At 37.9% G+C, this 21189-nt stretch overlaps 1 protein-coding gene across 16 annotated transcripts in view; it reads left to right on the top strand.

The window, feature by feature from the left end:
- Positions 1-501: 501 nt before the first annotated feature.
- Positions 502-21189, top strand: part of PDLIM5 (PDZ and LIM domain 5) — a 221504-nt gene continuing 200816 nt past the window's right edge. For 15 of the 16 annotated variants that reach the window (XM_053217127.1, XM_027060960.2, XM_053217126.1 and 12 more), the window contains exons 1-2: positions 502-658; positions 3833-3970. In XM_053217127.1, the coding sequence (XP_053073102.1) occupies positions 3875-3970 (96 nt within the window). In that variant the 5' untranslated portion in view covers positions 502-658; positions 3833-3874. The other variant, XM_053217119.1, reaches the window with a different exon arrangement.

Raw genomic sequence — 21189 nt, 5'->3', positions numbered from 1 at the left:
ATCCAGCAACTTTACTGAAACTGCCAAGTGGGCTATTGATTTGGACACAGGAAATAATGAGGATAGAGTGGTTGAAACGCTTTTGGCCGTTTCTTTCTATCAATGTCTCTTCTGGTACGATCACGGAATTTAACTTCTACATATCAGGATTACCAATTTTTACCTTCCTGACATGCAAACTTCAGGGGCTGCACTTCTTAGGGCACATAAAGCTCTCTCAAAAAATCAGGCAGTAGCCGCTGAACTTGCATAGCTAGGGATTTATCCAAAGCTCCCTTCTATTTTTAGCCAGAACAACTGCTTGCCAATTCAAAGTTTCTGGAGAGAGCAATACATCCCATTACAAAACAGACACGCGGAGCATACCTTTGCCAGGTACTGCTCGAAATCCCCTGACTACTCCCACCGAAACTCGGTAACTCAATTGTCTCCCTGCGCTGGCTTCAGCTCGCCTCTGCAAGCCCGCACGCCTGACTCTTTCGCACACCACTCCGCCCGCGCTGGGCTGCCCGGCCCGTCGGGGGCGTGTCCCAGCCTGGGGGCGGGGCCGGGAGCGCGAGGAGGCGGAAGTTCCCGCGGGCGGTGGGGACGGCGCACGCACCCGGAGTCACTTGTCAGCGCTCGTCTGAAGCGGAGGCAGCGCCACGCCGGACTCGAGGTGAGCGGCTGCTGGGCGGGGATGTGCGGCTGTGATATCCCGCGGTGCGGGCTGGGAGAGGCGCTGGTTCTGCGCCCTGTGCGTGGAGGGAAGCTCAGCTGAGGAGGAGGGGGCGCGCCCTGCCCGATTCTGCTCCTCAGGTGCTTTCTGGGGCGGCGGAGTTGAGAGAGCCGCGTGGGAAGAGGAGCGCTGGGGAAAGGGCGGCGCGGGAGTGGGCGCGACGCCAGAGGACGAGCCCTGCAAGTTCCCGGAGCCGGGGCCGGCCGGGGCGAGCGCGGCTGAGGCGGGGACGTAGGGCTCCCGGGCACCCCTGCAGCGACCCGCCGGCCAGGCAGCTTGCCGGGAGTCACCGGACACCTACCTCGGCGTGTGGATACAGCCCTGCGTGCACCTCTTTGGGGTGTAGGGAGCTGCACTACGCGGGAAAAGCGTGTTATTTTTGGTTTGCTTTCGCGCTACTGAGAAGTGTTTATTTCCCCCCGCCGATATTTACAGTTGTGTAACCTGTTGGGGAAACATCCGCGCGACCAGAAATAAAGCTGTTTTTTTTTTTTAAATCTATCATAATCGCCAGATTTATCATACTTGTGGGGCTTTCGTAAGACTGTGACTTCAGTGCATTTGACAATAAGTGGAAAAAGGAAGGGCGTTTGGACAGGGCAGAGCCAGGAGAATATTCGTGGCTGCGTCGGGCAGGGCAGGTCTAGGGTGTGATCGCCAGATCCTATCCCGAGTCCGCCTTCCTGACCGTGAGGACGTCGGACCTGCCTACCACGGAAACAGCCCGCTCGGGAGCCTTATTTGGCAAACAGGACTAGGCGTGAACCTCTGCTGGAAAACTGTCTTGTCTGCTTTCGGCCAGTGCCTGTGGCTTTAGTTCGCAGGCTCTACCCCCCTTACGTCTCGATTTGGGGAAAAAGAGAATCTCAGGATATACTGTTCTTTAATTTCAGACCTTTCTTGTTGTCATTCTGAATTCTCCTTTCCTCCTTCCCACTTACCGGAGAAGCCGGGATAGAAGTGTGGGAAATACGAAGCTTCCTTCCCAAGTACTAGGGCGAGGGTATTGTTTAGACTTTCCCTAAAAGAAAATCCCAAACTATACAGAAGTTCCAACATTTTCATCGTGTTTGAAAGCAGAATAGACTGCTCATTATTTGTTGCCTGCTAAGTATTTTAGTAAGAGTTTGGGCACTAGTAACCAGATGCAGGAGACCTTGGAAAAGGCCAATAATAATACTACCATTGCTTAGGGATCGGAACGGTTAAGGCAAATGAAGCTAACAGAGGGAGAATACCAGAAATCAAATGACACTAGTTGTATAGTGGGGCCAGTGCTAGAAATTTTAATAAATGGGAGAAGTCAGGAAGGGAACTGCCAAGTAAAGGGAAGTTGCGTGCACATAGTTTGATATATAACATACATACGTTGTATGTACATACATTTTCTTGTAGGGAACAATGGGGCCAGAGGAAATTGTACCTAACTTTCCCATTCTTCTCTTGATACAAGTTAAAGATTAAAAAAGGAGGGGGCAGGCTGCCTTTGAAATACCAGTTGGCTTCTCATACTTCTGATTTGTATCATATACCAGTGTCAAAACGGTCTTTCTCTACGAGTTCTATGAAAATCTTTTATAATAGCCGGAAAGCGATTAAACTATGCGTGACGCTTTATTATCTTTCTATTTGTTGTTCATGTGTATCTAACAGTTTGACTTCTGGCATGACTGTTGGGTCTTTTTAGTGCTCTGTGTTTATTGCATCAGTGTTGAATGTGTACTACCATGCTAGTGGAAAAGGTCATTTCATTTATGAGGTAGATACAGTGCAGATTTTCAGTGGTTTGATTTTTTTTTTTTTTAAGAACCGGGCTTAACTTGAAAGTTTTCCCTCATTTTCCCATTATAAGAAGATGTAATCTGTTTGCTTTTAATATACCCAATGGTTTAAATACCTACATCTGCCAATATTAATATTAATCACAGTGTTGAATGGGTTAAAAAAATGGAAAATTATTTAGACAGGTAATATAAAGTGGTGATTAAATCAAACAGCACAGATTTTTCCAAGGAAGTGTGTCTTAAACAGCTTTTTTTAAAATGTGGTTTTAAAATTTTAAATTCTACATTTGTTACATTTTTAATATTTTTAAAGAGGGAAGTAATAGGTTTCCTAGATTACATTTTAGAAAATGTCCATTCCTCCCAGTTTCTCCCACCCACATATGACCATCATAACAACCAATACCAAACTCGAGGTCACACTTTTTTTTATCATATAAAAGTACAACCATTCGAGTCCTTATAAGCACACTTACAGCAAAACAAGACTGCACGAAGTGCTGCTTCTTTTCTGAAGCTCTACTTCCCTTTCATGCATTAAGATTAACCTATATTCCCCCTCATTTAGTCAGTCTTATTCACTGTGTGCTTAATGCTCACTCTCTCCTTTGCCTAATACGGTGTGTATGAAACAAAAAACATTTCTCACCGAAATATCATTGTGCTGGAGTATTACCTATCATTGCCTGTCTAAAAGAAAAGTAAATATTACTCTAAGCGTGAGAAACACTATGTGCCTGTAAGAGGCAATGCAAGTTGTAGTTTATGATTGGAGAGAAGAGTTTTGTGCATTAAAAAACAACTTATTTTAAAGAATGTTGTGTGTGGAAGGCATGAATGAGAGTCTACAGATTTCCAGTACTTTTCATATGTGAAAGTAGCTTAGAATTTAAGGACTTTTGCCAACTGCAGGCAAAAGAATGTATGAGGTAGAGGGAAGCGGAAAATCATTTTGAATTAAACCTGAAATAAATTCTTGTTCTTTCTCCTATATATAATGATGTGTTGTAAAATACTTTCAGTTAAAGTTTGTATGCGAGAAGCCACAAATTGTACTATAGCAGTTTGTAGAACTGATCACGTCTAGAGGTGTATCCTGATACGGAATTTTTAGACTATGGAAATTGGCATCAGTTTGGAAATTGTATGTTAGCTCATAGATTCCTTTCCTTAGGAAAGGAACTTAATATAGACTTATGCTTCACAGCTTCTCATCCCCCCCAAGACAAAATACTGAACATAATTTAGTTGAGTTTATATTAAGTACACTTAAATATGTAATAGGGCTTCAAATAATCTTTTTTGTTAACCACCTAATTTTCTTTCACAGTTTCTTTCATTTTCTGGGATTGAACTTTGAGCTGTTAGAGCCATGAGCAACTACAGTGTGTCCTTGGTTGGCCCAGCTCCTTGGGGTTTCCGGCTGCAAGGTGGCAAGGATTTCAACATGCCTCTGACAATCTCTAATGTAAGCAAACTTCACAGATTTTATTACAGATGTTCATTCGGTGCTTAGTCCTGGAAACCTCAGGGCTGAGTTGTTGAGTTCTCTGGATAACCTGTACTCATCACAATTGCTTACGGGATTTGATCTTCTCAAACTTAGTTATGTATAATCAAGGATGCGGTGGGGAGGGAATTTAGCAAGGATAATTGATTTCACTTAAGCTTATTTTCAGTTTCACTTAAGCTTATTTTCAGTTTCCTCCATCTATTAATAAGGATAATGGAAAGCATTTAACTAGGGGGCAGACTTCAAATCTTTGAACTGTCACTAATTTGGAGAATTCTCTGGACCTTCGTTTCCTCATATGTAATATTAGAAGGTTGCACTATGGGATTTTCATGGTCTCTTTTAGTTCCAAAAGCTAATTAAAAACTGTTGATCAGTACCGAATAAAATGACTGTTTTTGGTGTTATTTCCTCAGCTCACTTTCTGGTGAAGATGATAGCCAACAGTAAAAGTGCCAAAAGCTACTTACCTTTGAAGAGGAATTGAAGGGCTTGGATCTCCTATTTAGATAGTCACCTTGTACATAATTGAGATTTGGTTGCTTCATTATGAATTTAGTTTGAATATATTCTGTGTATCCAATTTGAGGATATATTTTGATGATGATGATGATGATGATGATGTTTTTTGAGGCCTGACTGTGTGTCAGGCACTGTTTGACTTTTATCACCAGTGGATAATTATTGGTATTAATTACTTCTACAGCATTCCAGAGGGCTTTTTTTTCATAGTCAAATAAATATGAATATCCACTCCCCGTTTACTTATATGATAGTATAGTATACATGCTGTTACGTGTCTTTTTTCTAATTTACCATGGAGAATTTTCCCTAGTTTTTTTTTTTTTAAACATCTATATAGAATTCTCTTGTAGAGAAGTAGCATTTATATGACCAGTCCTTATTGAAAGGCATTTATATGATTTCCAGTATTGCTGTTATATACAGTGCTATAGTGGATACCATATATACATAATTTTTTATGTATATGCATATACACACAGTTGACCCTTGAACAACACAGATTTGAACCGTGTGGGTCCACTTACATGGGAATTTTGAAAAAATAAATATATATACCATCTAGTAAATATATTTTGTCTTCCCTATGATTTTTGTAATATTTTCTTCTTTAGTTTACTGTGTTGTAAGAATACAGTATACATAACATACAACATGTTAATTGACTTCATGTTATTGGTAAGGCTTTCAGTGAACAGTTGGCTATTAGTATAGTGAAGTTTTGGGGGAGTCACAAGTTTTACATGGATTTTCGACTGCATGGGGAAAATCAGTGCCCCAGTCCCCATGTTATTCAAGGGTTAACTATATATATACATATATGTGTGTGTGTATATACACACGTATATAATTTTGATTGTTGTGCCAATTTACAATTTTGTGCAATGCATGAAAATACTTACTCCCCCGAACCACTGCCCCCCCCCCCCCCCAGCAGCCTTGCTAGCAAACCTGGATTTTTGCCAGGTGCTTTACGTGCATCATCTCATTTAATTCTCATGTAAACCTGCAAGGTAGTGGTATTATTACCGTTGTACAAAACTGTGCTATGAACTTACATGGATGGTGTGGAAGAGCTGGCTTTCAAGCAGTTATGCTATGCGACTTCCCTAGTAATAAATTTTATCTATAGATTGTTCTTTCTTTCTTTCTTTCTTTCTTTCTTTCTTTCTTTCTTTCTTTCTTTCTTTCTTTCTTTCTTTCTTTCTTTCTTTCATGTTTATTTTTGAGAGAGAGAGACAGAGCACAAGTGGGGAGGGACAGAGAGCAAGGAAGACACAGAATCCGAAGCAGGCCCCAGGCTGTGAGCTGTCAGCACAGTACCTGACATGGAGCTGGAACTCATGAGCCATGAGATCATGACCTGAGCCAAAGTTGGATGCTTAACCAACTGAGCCATCCAGGCATCCCTTCTTTTTTTTTTTAAGTTTATTTATTTACTTTGAGAGAGAGAGAGAGCTGAGGAGGGGCAGAGAGACAGAGGGAGAGAAAGAATGCCAAGCAACATACACCAAGTGTGGAGCCCGACACAGGGCCGGAACTCACGAACCTTGAGATCATGACCTGAACTGAAATCTAGAGTCAGGCACTTAACCGACTGAGCCACCCCTAATTAGGCGCCCCTAATAGATGGTTTCTTTAATCAGATTGTTTCTCTAACATTTAGGAATTTATTGTTTTAATTATAGATGTATATATGTATAAATATATATATATACACACACATATTGCTTCCAACAATATATATATGTACAAGTTGATGTTGAAAAGTTAACAATAAGTTTGCAACACTTAAAAACCTCTCTAGAGTATACAGATTACTAATGGAGTTTTCCTTGTTTCTTGGCTGTGAATTTTTTTAAACAGTTAACTTTCTTTTTTTTTAAACAGTTTAATTTACCACCAATTTCTGTCTTGATTCCAGTTAATCAGAGTTTACAAGGAAATACATATATGTAATCCAGTCTCTAAGTTTTAAGATTTTATGGTTGGATGAAATTTTAAATGGAAAGCATCCATATGAAAATGTGTCTTGTTATTTATTCCTGTTTGAGCAAAGCAAGTTTTTTTTCTCTTATTGAAGATCTCCTTTGAGGAGAGGAATGATATTTGAATATTGTCTTGTTTTTATGTTCTGTTAACATTATTTATATTAAATTTGAATATCCTGCTTTATAGATATCAGACTAATGAAAGTTACTGTTTAGTTTCAAATGCATGTGTTTTTGTTGGGAAAAGAGTCCAGAAACAAATTGACACCTAATGAAACAGACTAAATCATCATTTTGTTGTTTGGTAATAGAAATGCAAATGGAATGTGTATATTTTATAGTATCATGCCTTTAAAAGAATTTTCTGTGCTTCGGTTCCCTGGCAGACAATTTGAGGCCTAGCTCCATGTTGTGATGCTGATACAACAGAACACTGTGTACATACATATGTGCCCTCCTCTGGCACAGAAGAAATGCTTTCCTTGTGTAGACAGAGTGCTAATTAAAGGATTTTGAACATACTGATTAAAAGAGACCACGGTAACAAAGCTGCTGAGTTATTTCTGTTCTCTTACAAAAGTCTCTGCCATCTCCTGTGACCTTTTTGGGCCTTGTGCAGTGGGGCATGCAATTCATTCTGGACTGGAGAGGATGGGAAGGGGAGGGGAGGAGGGAAGGGAATTTTGGCTCAACTGTGCTGCTAGGCTGTTGGCCTTCATTGTAGTTATTTTTAACCCCTTGTGTGGTTCAGTTTAAACTTGCCTAGTAGTACTGCCTAATAAAGATGTGTGCCTAATAACTAATTTATATTGTAGTGAGATTAGTAATGTTATACCTCATCTTACTTAGTTCTCTGGTTGTATTCTGTTTTAATTATGTCAAATTATTGGGATATATTTCTGTGGTCACTGGGTTGTTTAATGAATAGTATCAAGAAGTAATTAAAACTTGAAAGCATGCCTTGAAACATATAATTTAATGATTCTCTTATTTTAATAGTATATATGAAATTCTTAGCAAGGTCTGGCACGTAGTACTCTTTCAGTTGTTACTTTCTACAATAATATCATAAAATTAAAAGAAAAAATTGTTAGAGTCTTGAAATATCAAATCCCCCATAATTGTGGGTAATGTAGGAGTTATGTATATATGTTTTACTTAGAGTTTATTAGAATTTGAAAAGAAAAAAAAATCACAAGTGTGTGCTTAGCTAGGAACCTGCATGTTTATGTTTAGAGTTCAAAAGTAGACAGTTTTCCTCTGGTTAGGTGTTGGCTATGTTGAACTCCACAAGGCTGTTTATGGTCCCCTATAACATTGGGGCTCTGTGACAGCAGATGTATTTGTGACAAATAGGCCATTGGCTGGGACTTCAACATTCTGTTTTGAGATTTTGTTGTTACTAGCATATGAATATGCTGAATATGACTTTGTGTATTAAAGTGTGCACATTATATAATTTTAACATTTCACACAAATTTGCCCATTATCCATATTGTATGATTTTTGCATTCTTTTTTAGTAGGTGGTTTTCTAAGACAAGATTGGTAATTCCTGCAGACTTTTAAAAAGATCTTCAGATTGCTGTAACTGTATAATCATATGTCATTGTCTTCAGTTTCCTATTTTTAAAATGGAGTGCTGGCTACAGGACTTTTTATGACCCTGTATTTATGAAATTGCCTTCAAGCCACGGAATGTGGGGACGGGTTTCATTGTAGCGGTGTGGGTTATTGGTCTTTGCCAGTATATTTTATAAGAAGAAATAGGAGACTTCTTGCACAATTCAAGGCCGTATCTTGGCAAATTGATGTTCGTCATGATGGAATTACAGGAAGGATGATATATTTTAAGTATGGCATCCTGAAGTTGCAGTACTCTGCTGTGTGTTGCTTTCTGATTTATGATGGTAGAGTTTTTTCCTTAAGTGTCAGTATTTGGATTTCCTGAAGATGATCTCCCAGTTCTCCATAAACACATCTACATTGTTTCATTAGCAGGTAAGAACGAGGTCAGATAATTTAATACAGATAATAATAATGATTTTGATTCTCAAGAGTTAGGGGAAGATTAGTTGTTACCAGCTCAGATACGATTTTAGTTGGATTTGAAAAGCAGAGGAAATTTACTATTTTCTGGAGTGTGGACCTCTGCTTGGGAGTATAAGACAGAACAGAAAAAAAAGCTGTGAAATATTTTGCTAAGAATTCATCCATTCAGCAGTTCCTGGAAGCCTTTTAAGAAGATGCAAAGTGTTGGGCATTACAGTGGTTGGGGAGAAAAGAAATAAGTACAGTACTAGACATGGTCATAAGACCTTCACAAAAGGATAATTGATAGTTACGAAGATACAGATAAGTGTTTCTCAGTTTCAGTAGGTGTGGATCTTTTGTATTTGTGGGGTCACCTTCCTACAGGAGAAATTAATTGAAATGATCCTTGAAGGATGAAATTTGAACATCTCAAAGTCAACATTTCTCTGTGTTGGTTTTCAGTGCAAAGTGAAGACGAAGACTTTTCTTGGCCATTGCTTGACCCTGAGCAAAGCTGTGAATATAGTTGAGTGATTCTCCAGACAGACCAGCTGCAGAGTTTCCCTCCTAGAGGGGGACAGAAAGAGACTTTCAGTCCTCTCAGGCTGAAATGGGAGAACCATCCTACCTTGAATAAATGGGCCCATTGTTAATTTTAAGCTGTTGGGTATTTTCTTTTACATTCCCTTCCAACTACCCTGTCGTTATGCCAAGTTGGAAAGTTAATGATTTAGTATGTATAACTGCATAATGTATATTTCACATGTATGGTCACCTTCTGCTTTAAAAGTATTAATTACCTTATGTGTGAGGCACAGAGACCTATTTTTTCTGTGTGGTAATTTTCTGTCATTGTCGTGACAAGGGTAAAGAATCTCCAGATAATTCTGAAGATGTTTTTCTGGGTTATTATTTGTAAAGAAATGAAAAATCTTATCACTATCTTTTGTTGTAAATAAGTAGTTTTAGAAAAGTGGAGCTTGATTTTTTTAGTTTTAATGAATGTTAGGCATTTTGGAAGGTTCTTTGTTAAAGTAAGAGAAATTTTACTGGTCTGTAGGCTATCTGTGTCTGATGGAGGAAACAATATTGTAGAGAGTAGACGAAGTAAGAACGCTAAACCTAAGTAAAGGAGATTTGTAGATAACTTGTTCACCTACTCATCGATCAGATATAATATCTACTTAAACTGAGAATATTGAAGACTGTGGACTTATTTTCAGTTATTTTTGAGAACTTTCAAGGCAAACAATGTTTCTTTATGATAGTTGTTGGTCAGGTTGCAGTGTGAATTCATAGTTAACTGGTTGTCTTCATCCAAAATATCCTTTCTGCAGTAGTTCTTACCCAGATTCTCATATACCATGAGACTCGTGGCCCCCAGTTACAACTGCATGGAGGAAAAACTCTGGTATCAGTTAGGTAATCTAGAAGCAGACATCGCTCTGGACAAAAAAGGGGTTGTTTCTTTGGTGTCTTGTAAGGGATAATTACGTTCAGTTTTAGTAGGTGAGACTCTAAGCCTTTATTTAAATTTCTGAGATATAGAAGTATTGGCTGTATAATACTATATAATATAAAACATGACAGAACGAGATCCTAGCATGTGAAATATCAATTTTTGTATGCATTTGTAAATAAATGACATAAGGAAATGAAAAGAGAAAAAATTGAAACAGTTAATGTAGTGACCTTGGTGACTCTTAACTTAGGTATTCTATGTGCACAGCCACTCAGTAGCCCTGTTGGGAATGCAGGTTTGGTTGTTAAATTACAAAAGTGGGAAAGTAACTTTTCTAGCACAGGTACTCTGTTTTAATGAAGATTTTTCTTTTTTTTTTTGGTAATAAACTATTTATGAATATACAAAGCGGACAGTATTGAATGAGTGTTTAAAGTTCGGTTTGGAGGGCTCCTGGGTGACTCAGTTAAGCATCTGAATTCAGCTCATATCATGTCTCACAGTTCTTTGAGTTTGAGAGCCCTGCATTGGTTTCTCTGCTCTCAGCTGGGAGCCAGCTTCGGATCCTCTGTTTGTGTCTCTCTTTGCCCCTCCCCCCAACTCACTGTCTCCCTCTCTCAAAAATAAATAAACATTAAAGGAAAAGTTAGTTTTGGAAGAATTTTTATAATATTAATGAAACCATATATTCACTTCACTATCTTTCCCCACCTCATTTTTTTCTTGTTTTACATGAGTGGTGTTATCTACCCTTGTGTAAGTAAGCATTTCTTTGACAGCTGTTGATGTTGCCCATTTTATGTGATGATTAATGGAACAAAGTCTATCAACCTCTTTGGCGTTTAGTACTCCCAGCAGAACTAGATAGTTACAGCCCATGTCCATGATAGGCCTACATGAAAGAGCAAAATGGACTGGGAAAGTTAACAGGAGGAAATGGAAAAGAGCCACATAAGGTGGAGAAAAGAGACAATTTAAAAAAGGCCACAGTGGAGCACTTATTTACTGGGTAACATTTGGTACTCAGGCAATCTTCTTAACCCTTCACCCCTTCCTGCCTTTAAAATTTGGTTAATTTATGCTTCTTTTTAGGTAATATATTCATAGGGTTTGAAGTTCCAAAGATACAATAGCATGTAAAGGGGAGTCTCATTTTTCCCGCCATTCATTTCCTCTTCTGGAAGCAACCAGTGCTAACATTTTCTTGTGTATACTTTCAGAAATGATCTATATAGATGCATGTATATACATATATATCCTTTCCACCCTCCTTTTCAACACAAATTGTATCCTTAAAAACTATATATTTTTTGGCATTTTTTTCCACTCAACCCCAAATTAATAAATATATCTTTATTCTTTTTATATAAAGCTGCATTGTTTGGATTGGTCATGATTTATTTAACTGTTTCCTATTGACAAGTTGTTTCTTGTGTTTTACTGACACTGCAGTGTAATTTTTGCATTTATATACTTTGCATATATGTGAACGTATCTATCAGATAAATTCCTAGAAATGGAATTGCTGAGTCAAAGGGCTATGTATATTAATGATTTTGATTGATAGTGCCAAATATCTCTATGGAGGCACTCCTGCCCACAATATGAGAATGCTGGTTTCCTCATACTTTCGCTAGCCCATGTTTCAACAGCCTTTGATCTTTTCTAATCAGATGGGCCTATTTCCACTTTTCTCTTTTTTATAGGACTTAATCACAAGTATTCTACTGAGGATTTTGTTTTTAAGTGGTTCATTATTTCCCATTTTGCATGAACATATGAAATAAAAAATGTGCTGCTCTTCTGTAAATGATACCATTAATTTCTAGGGGTGATAGTCTGAGTTTTGTCATGCAGTTTTGATTAATAGTTACCTTTATCATTTATTTCCTGTTTTTTAAAAAATTTATTTCCTATTTCCAAATGGATTTCCTCTCGTTAACATATTACTTCCAATTACATGGTGAAATATTTTGCTTGTTTTTTCTTGAACGGTTTTTGGCATATTGCCCTGCCGTAGACTTTCTGGAAAGTTTAAGCAGATCACATTTAATAGATTCAAGGTTGTTACTTCTAGAGTTTCTCCTGGAGCCTGATATATTGTGGGATTTCAAATCCTGCTCTTCTCTAGCTCCCTTTAAATGATGTAACAAGGAGACTGGCCATTATGAGCTGTTCAGTATGGCCCTCAGACACAGTAAAATTCACCCCTAGCAGACTCACTGTGTTTTCATTATCAACCTTTATTGGCCAGTAGAGCTTAACTGAAGTGTTAAGTGTTCCATAGCATAGTGAGTCAGGCATTGTGAAGGCATACTAACAATAGATTTCTTCATTTTACCTTGGTTTAAACAGCAGACTGTGTGTGTTGGTAACCTTGGTGACAAAAAAGAGTAAGGATGCCAGGGATGTTTGTATTTTATGTGGTTAAAGGAGGGATGTGGAATTTCCCTTTAGTGTGTTGCTATACATTTTTAAATATGATGAGAAGAGGGCCACCTGGCTGGCTCAGTCGGTGGAGCGTGCAACTCTTCATCTCAGGGTCGTAGGTTCAAGTCCCACGTTGGGCACAGAGAGTACTTAAAAATAAAATCTTTGAAAAATATATGATGAGAAGAATTTGGAACTAGATAAGAATTTGTACCATTGGTTATTTGAATTCTATGACTTGTTAAACATTTTTTTCCAGAATCCAAAAATTGATTTAACAGTGGCCATTGTTCTTCTTGATGATTGTCTTGGGTAAATTTTGATTTACTAAAATTTTATTTTAATGACATTAACAACTGAATGCCATTTACCATTAGTTCTGTCAGGGACTTAAGTGTTGTGATTTGGTTCTGTTGAGGATCCCAGTTATTAGCTCAGGATTTCACAAATGATTTCTGAGATTTTAATTTTTATAGGTGGCAAAATTAAAAAAAATTTAGTAAGATTGTATAATGTTGGCTGGAGGTGGTTGTGGGTATGTTCTGAAGGTATTTTTCTTCTTGGGAAAAGGTAGTGGAGGACAAATGTCCTTTAGAAAACAAATGCTTTATCCCTTAAATTGGAACCCTTAGAGATGTTCTAGAGAAAGAAGTTTATACAAAGATAAAAGCATTATTATGCATGTCATTGTCATGATTTTGAACATTCTCTTGAAGTATCTCTATGCTACTTAACTTATAAATATTCTACAAATAATTCTTCTGGTCTTTTTATAGTAGGCATTTCTTTTTGTATGTAACTGTCCATTCTGGAAGATTCTAGTTATTGGTATCCAATTCTCAGAGTGATATTCAATATTTTAGTAGACACATGTTTCCAAACTTCATCAGTGGTTTATGCTCTTGTAGTTTGGTTCTTCATATTCAGACTGGCAAGTTGCCCAACCAGGAATTCTGAAATCCTGCATTCAATGCATTATTGTCCTATTTAAAAACTGTTAACAGGGGCACCTGGGTGGCTCAGTCGGTTGAGCATCTGACTTCGGCTCAGGTTATTATCTTATGGTTCGTGAGTTCGAGCCCTGCGTCGGGCTCTGTGCTGATAGCTCAGGGCTTGGGGCCTGCTTTGGATTCTGTGTTCCCTCTCTCTCTGCTTCTCCCCTGTTCACACTCTGTGTCTCTTTCAAAAAAAATAAATAAAGATTTAAAAAAAATAAATAAAAATAAAAACTGTTAAGAGCTTCCTGTTATCTGTTGAGTTATTGCTATATTCCTCTGCCTGGCATTCAGGCTGCATATAAATGGGCCCACTTAATACAGCTGAGTTTATGGTCCAAAATGCCCATTTTTAACCTTAATTTTTTTGGTCTCTTAATGTTTTGTGCTTACTACCTTTGTTTTCTTCTTACCTCTAAAGTTCTACCTATCTTTCAAGGCACATTCATATACCAGGTGCTCTTCCAAATTTTTGACTACTCCAACTTGCTTGGGTCTCCTTTCTTTTCTATATTAAATAGTAATAACAATAGCAATGTAAATATGCTGACATTTATTGAGCCCGTGTTATTGTCTAGGCCCTGCTGTAAGTGTTTTCCTCATGTTCCAGTATTTAATCCTCATAATGACCCACTGAGGAAGTATGATTTTAAATCTCTGATTTATAGATGAAGAAACTGAGGGAGGAAGAAGTTAAATAACATGCCCAGGGTTACACAGATGGTAATTGATTAGGCTTAGGATTTGAAATCAAACGGAGTAGTAATAATGCTTTTTTTAACCAGGTTCTCTCTTTTCTGGGAATAGATGACAGTTTTAACTACTGACGGCCAAGTTCGTGAATGTGTTGTTTCTTCTTCTTCTTCTTCTTCTTCTTCTTCTTCTTCTTCTTCTTCTTCTCCTTCTCCTCCTCCTCCGCCTCCGCCTCCGCCTCCTCCTCCTCCTTCTTCTCCTTCTCTCTCCCATGTGTGTATTTCTTAAAGAGACAATACATGCTGGAGAATCAAAGATTTGTATAAATGGGAATAACTGAGATTATTAAAAAAAAAATGACTGCTTTCCAAACTGATTATCAAAGCCAATCTAAGAAATTTTACAAATGTAGATTTCAGGCCCTAGACTTTGAATTCAGGATGTTTAAGGATTCTTACATGCTGTCTGGATATTTCTCATCTACCTTTTGCGTTCCATTTTGTACACTAATATTTGGGAACCATGTATGGTATTGCTTTTTTAGAAAACATTTTTACTGTAGACCTTTTGTTAGGTCATTTCAGCAAAAAGGCTGAGGCTAAGTTACATTGGAACTGTCCTTGACTAAACAACGTGGTAGATCGACTTTTCTTCAACCATCAGTCTTTTCTCAGTTTTCAGAGTTCAATCACCATAGGTCAAATTATTTTTGTAAATAAATGACAATCAGAGTTTAGTTCTGTTTACAATGTTTTATTAGTTTTTTTTTTTGAAGCTTTTCTATTTATTTTGAGAGAGAGAGAGAGCACAATGCCCTGAGCAGGGGAGGGGCAAAGAGAGAGGGAGAGAGAGAATCCCACGTGGGGTCCACGTGGAGCCAGACGCATGGGGCTTGATCTCATGAACTGTGAGATCATGACCTGAGCGGAAATCAAGAGTTGAATACTCAACCGAATGAGCTACCCAGGCACCCCTGTTTACAATGTTTAAGTATCTTTGTGACAAAGAGTTAGAGGATTTAAGTTGACATACTAATTATAATATTTTAATACTGTCAAAGTTAATAATGTTAAATTTACCAAAGACTTTTTTAGCAATTTTTGACTATACTTGGTTTTATTTTATACCTCATTGCTAAATCAAAGTGGTAACATGTCAAAAAGAACTAGTTACAGTTTTTTTAATCCCATGAACCAGAGAATACTACAGACTTTTGGTCTTCATATTAGGTTTCACAGCAGTATAGTGTAAGTACATATAAATAGGTCATATACTTTGTTAAATTGTAAACTCTCTTACCAGGAAAAAAACCCCTTACACTGTGAGTCTTATTTACTCAAGATCATGCTGGAATTCCCAATTTGTGTTCATTAGCTGTTGACTGATGATCATAATGATAATAGAGGACAGATGGGAAGCCGGGTTGCAATCTCAATCAAGTTTCCTATATATTTGTCTGTTAATGTACATAATTGATAGAATTAACTGATGAAGCATTTTGGTGTTCCTTGTTTTTTTGTTTGTTTGTTTTTTTAACGTTTTTTATTTATTTTTGAGACAGAGAGACAGAGCATGAACGGGGGAGGGGCAGAGAGAGGGAGACACAGAATCGGAAGCAGGCTCCAGGCTCTGAGCCATCAGCCCAGAGCCCGACGCGGGGCTCGAACTCACGGACCGCGAGATCATGACCTGAGCCGAAGTCGGACGCTTACCCGACTGAGCCACCCAGGCGCCCCTGGTGTTCCTTGTTTTTAGTTCTAGTTAGGCTTTGACTTTCTAGGAAATGTCCCAGAGGTTACATCATGTGATAACCCCCTGCCTCCCAAGGTACAGTCTTTCTCTGTGCCAGTCAGAATTTGTTTTCTGTAACTTTGACCCGATGATTCTGCTTCTCTCCTTTAGTGCTATGCACAACAAAGGATAACAGCCTTTCAAATAGTGACCGAGTTGTATTTCCCTTGGAGTCTTGTGGATATTCTGTAGGAAGCCATTTCTTCAAATGTTTCTCTCATGGCACTTTGCCTCTGTCTTCACACCCTTGGGCACATGCTTTTAGAAGTTTTTAAATGTCTCCTTATGTGTGACTCTCAGAACTGATCTATTAAGACCAATGCAAAAGTATCATTATTAAGTCAGGAAGCTTATTTTTGTATGACTGGATAGTGTGGGGTTTAGAAGCTGCTCTGAGCAGTGGGCTTAATGGAACCATCAGTGTTTTCTCTGTATGCTTTTGTACTGTTTGAAAATTTTAAACAAAAGAGAAAGAGAAAGAAAACTAAAACTGGCTTATGCTTTGTACGTGTGTAAATTGAGGCTTGTCTGGACATACGTGGAGGTTAGCAGAGCCGAAGAGGGCAGGGGTGTGTGTATGGGTGTGTGCTGCTTGTGTGAAAGATCAAGGAACCTCATGGCAAGGAATTTAGGAAACAGATAATTGAGTGTATTCAAGCATAGTCTCTGGAGATTTTTGTTATTTTTGTTATCTTTTATGAGAGATGGGTAAATTCATGGTATAGCAGGGTATATCCTCTTGGTATCATCTTCTAGCACTGCCTCTCTCCTGAGTGATTTGTGCCAGAGTCCAGAGATGGCAAGGAGTGATTCATCACCTATTTATTGATTCTTACTGTGTACTAGGCTTTGGGTACAGAGGGTGGTTCTCTATTTTCTAACATAAAGGCACACAGAACGTGATATGAAATATGTGAAGGAGCTTAGGCATAGGAGAGGACTTACATGTAATCAGATCAGGAAGAGAACACAATAATGTGTGTTGACCATGTAACCCGTGTTAGGATAGCAGGGAACTTCTAGAGGAGGATCTGTAGAATCCATGGAGGAGACACAAGAAGAGGCAGTGGCAGGCAGAATTTGCCATACCAACATCTGGACTTGGAGTTGTTTTTTCGTTATCATTATTGAGCATCTGCCCTGTGCTCAACTGGCCTAGATACTGAAAATACAGTGATAAGCAAAACGAAGTCCTTTGTGTTGTGGACCTCATATTCTAGTAAATGGGACTGGTAATTCAAAATATATAAATAAGCAATGTAAATTAATAAGGTGATATGCTAGGGAATAATTGGGGAAAAAGGTTGAGTGTCTGGGGTGGTAAGGGTTTTACTTTATTTTTAAATGTTTATTTTGAGAGTGGGGGTGGGCAGAGAGACAGGGGGACAGAGGATTCAAAGTGGGCTCTGTGCTGACCGCAGCGAGTCTGATGGAGGGCTAGAATTCACCAACCATGAGATCATGACCTGAGCTGAAGTCAGACACTTAACTGACTGAGCCACCCAGGTGCCCCAAGGGTTTTACTTTAAATTGGGGGTCAAGAAAGGTCCTTCTGACTGAGGAGGTGACATTGACTTAAGAATGAGAAGCCAGTCACGGGAAGAGCCAGGAGGACAGTATTGCGGACAGAGAATGGGAAGTGCAAAAACCTTGAGACAGGAAAGAGCTTGGTGTGTTCAGGGGATAAAAAAGAGGCTAGTGTGGCCACAGTGCAGTGAGCAAGAAGGAAAGTGGAGTGAGATGAGGTGCATCTAGTGTCAGAATGAGAGACGAGGAGGTTCAGGGTGCTTGAGGAGGATAACATTGGAAGCAATCATAGGACCACTCTTGGGGATTTTAGAGGATCCTGATTCCTTTGGATTAGAGCTGAGCTAGAGAGAGTGGGTTACTAACTATTGTGACCTTACCATATCTACAAAGTGATATGTTTTATTCATTTATTTAAAAATATTTTTATTTATTTTTGAGAGAGCGAGAGAGCGAGCACACGTGCGTGTGAGTGTGGGGACAGAGAGAGAGAGTGAGACACAGAATCCAAAGCAGGCTCCAGGCTCTGAGCTGTCAGCACAGAGCCCAATGTGCTTAACTGACAGAGCCACCCAGGCACCCCAAATTGGTGTGTTTTATAAATTGGTTTTGGTAAAAAAAAAAAAAAAAAAAAAAAAAAGGAATAACTGTACACCCTGCCAAAGTGACTCTTCTGAAGTAAAATACTCAATATGTTTGTTTTGAAAAGTTATTTATTGTTACAGCATATACATTATTATTTTTTCATTGTTATTTACTCACTGATTACATTTTTTCTCTTTTGTGTTCTTTTAATTTTTTTATCACTGTAAGAAGCAGCTTGTTGCCCAGATGGCTTCTGTTTTCATTTCCTTGTGATGTTATGACCTCTTCTATTTTAATAAAGAAATGTTGCATACACACTGAAGAGTTGTTTACAAATTATGTTGATTAACACTTTTGTTAGAGTATGCCTCAGAGATAAAGTGAGTGTTAGGATGTTTATTCTAGGTCCCATATGTTGAGCTGAAAAAGGTTTTAAAATGTATCTATTTTTAAAAAGAATGCTTTAGCTGTTGGTTGGTTGAAGCACCCAAGGTCAAAAGTTACATTTTGTGACCTTTAATTATCTTAAGTCGAGGGAGTTTATAAGATTTAATGTTTTTCATTTCTGAATCTTTCAGAGAGGTTACTTGGGTAGGGTTAACATCTAATAAGAGCAGTTGCCCGTTGATAATTTAGTAGACACATTGGTAATGGATAAACTGAGAGTGTCATCGCTATCATATAAATGTAAGTCTGCAGTAATAAATGACAGTGCCTTCGTAAATGATGTAACTTCATACTTCATACTTAGATTAGTTTTTTATAAATTCAAGACAAGAATGAGCTTTCCTGTGAGTTTTGGGTTATATTTACAAAATCATGCTTTACAACCAACTTATGAATTATCCGTAGTACATTAAATATGATAAAAGAATGCACTAGTATAAAATTTTACATACAGTTTTCTTGATGATATTATCTTAACATTTAAGTAACCTGGGGCGCCTGGGTGACTCAGTCGTCTGGGCATCCAACTTCTGCTCGGGTCATGATCTCGCAGTTCACAAGTTCGAGTCCAACATCAGGCTCTGTGCTGACAGCTCAGAGCCTGGAGCCTGCTTCAGATTCTCTGTCTCCCTCTTTCTCTGCCCCTCCCCCACTCATGCTCTGTCTTTGTCTATCTCTCCAAAATAAATAAACATTAAAAAAATTAAATAAAGTAACCTAATAATAATTAATTTTTAGCCTTAAAGAACACTTTAGGCAATTACGATCATATAGTAATGAATGGTCAAACATCTATGAATATTTTATTACCAAAGCTAATATACTAGCATTGTATTTTTTATTGACTGTTTTTTACAGTGATTTTTTTTTGTAGGGTTCATATTTTCTCCTAACATAACATTTTAAGATTATAATTTTAGTGAACAGTGTTTAACATGCTGTTTAGTGTAGTTACTAAGTGCAAGCTCTTAGTGTGTGCATGTGAATCCTAGCTCTGAAATTAACAGATATATATATTTGTTCAAATATAGATATATTTGAATAACAGATATATATATTTGTTCAAATATATATATTTGAAATTAACAGATATATATTGTACCCAGGTTCTTCAACTGTCAAATGGATGTAAAATATTTACATCATAGCGCTGTTGAATTAAATAAAGTAATACATGTAATGTACCTGGCTCATAGTAAGAACTTTGTGAAAGTTCTCTAATAATAATAAAAGTTACCTTATCATGGGGTACCTGGCTGGCTCAGTTGGTGGAGCATGTGACTCTTGTTCTTGGGATTGTAAATTCAAGCCCCATGTCAGGTGTAGCGATTACTTAAAAATAGTAAAATCTTTAAAGAGAGGGAGGCAAACCATAAAAGAGACTCCTTTTTTTTTTTTAAGTTTATTTATTTATTTTGAGAGAGACAGAGACCTCGCAAGTTGGGGAGGGGCAGAAAGAGAGGGAGAGATAGAGAATCCCAAGCAGCCTCCCTGCTGTTAGCACAGAGCCTGATGTAGGGCTCAAACTCAGAACCATGAGAACTGTGAGAACTGACCTGAGCTGAAGCAAGAGTCAGGCGCTTAATGTACTGAGCCACCCAGGCTCCCGGAGACTCTTAACTATAGAGAAAAAACTGAAGGTTGCTGGAGGGGAGGTGGGTAGGGGGATGGGCTAAATGAGTGATGGGTATTAAGAAGGGCACTTGATGTGATGAGCATTGGGTGTTATACGTAAGTGATGAATCACTAAATTTTGCTTCTGAAACGAATGTTATGCTATATGTTAACTAACAAGAATTTAAATAAAAAACTAGAAACAAAGAATAAAAATAAATGAAATGGAAAAAACAAAACAACAAAAAACGAAATCTTAAAAAAGTTACCTGATGGTAATAAATACTTACTGTTAATATCTAGTTGAAGCAGTTTTGACTCTATTTTTGAAATAATTCTAGATCAATCACTTCTTTGATAACATCATCTTCAAAATTCAGTTGTGCCTTTCTTTTGTGAAGAAGTTTTATATTTTGGGGTTTTTATATAGGATTTTTTAGAAGCACCATCCTACACAACACACACAAACACATCCCCTGTGGTTTGAATTATTTCTTGAAGTTATCTTATAGAACGTGGATAATAAATATTTGTTGAATGAGTGGGCCATTTCCTTCTTCCATCTGTCAGATCTCGCATAAACTCTCAAAGAGTTTTAAAAAGAGAATGGATACTAGTGATACCTCCAATTAGATATTCATTCTAGAGTGATTACTATTCACTAGAGATTTTCTTTTTCTTTTTTTAAAAATTCTTTTAAAGTGACATGATAAGCTATATTGCTGGTGAAGGCAGTTGCTATAGGGGAGAATTTCTTTTTTTTTTTTTCTCTCCAGTGAAGGATAAGTATGATTATAAGAGAATATGCACGTGAAATGTAGACTACACAAGCTAAGAAATGTGTGTGCCATTTGTACTGTCTCTTTTCAGGAGTTTTTGCAGTTCAGCAGCCTTTGTGTGTAGAGCTCTGTCCTCACTGTGCCATCTTAGTTTTCTGGTTGTAGAGAACTGGACATGGCATGGGTGCCTGATCTAAATGTAGCCGTCTGTAGACAAAGTTAGGAGATCTGTATGCTGTCATACTATTTTTTTTATTTACAAGCTCTATGCATTTTATGAAATGTAAGATCTAACCACTCTGAAC

Source organism: Acinonyx jubatus, chromosome B1 (genome assembly GCF_027475565.1).
Source record: "Acinonyx jubatus isolate Ajub_Pintada_27869175 chromosome B1, VMU_Ajub_asm_v1.0, whole genome shotgun sequence".
In the NCBI taxonomy this organism is placed as follows: Eukaryota; Metazoa; Chordata; class Mammalia; order Carnivora; family Felidae; genus Acinonyx; species Acinonyx jubatus.
Note: the sequence above shows the minus strand (reverse complement) of the source record. Positions and strands in the feature narration are given on the sequence as shown.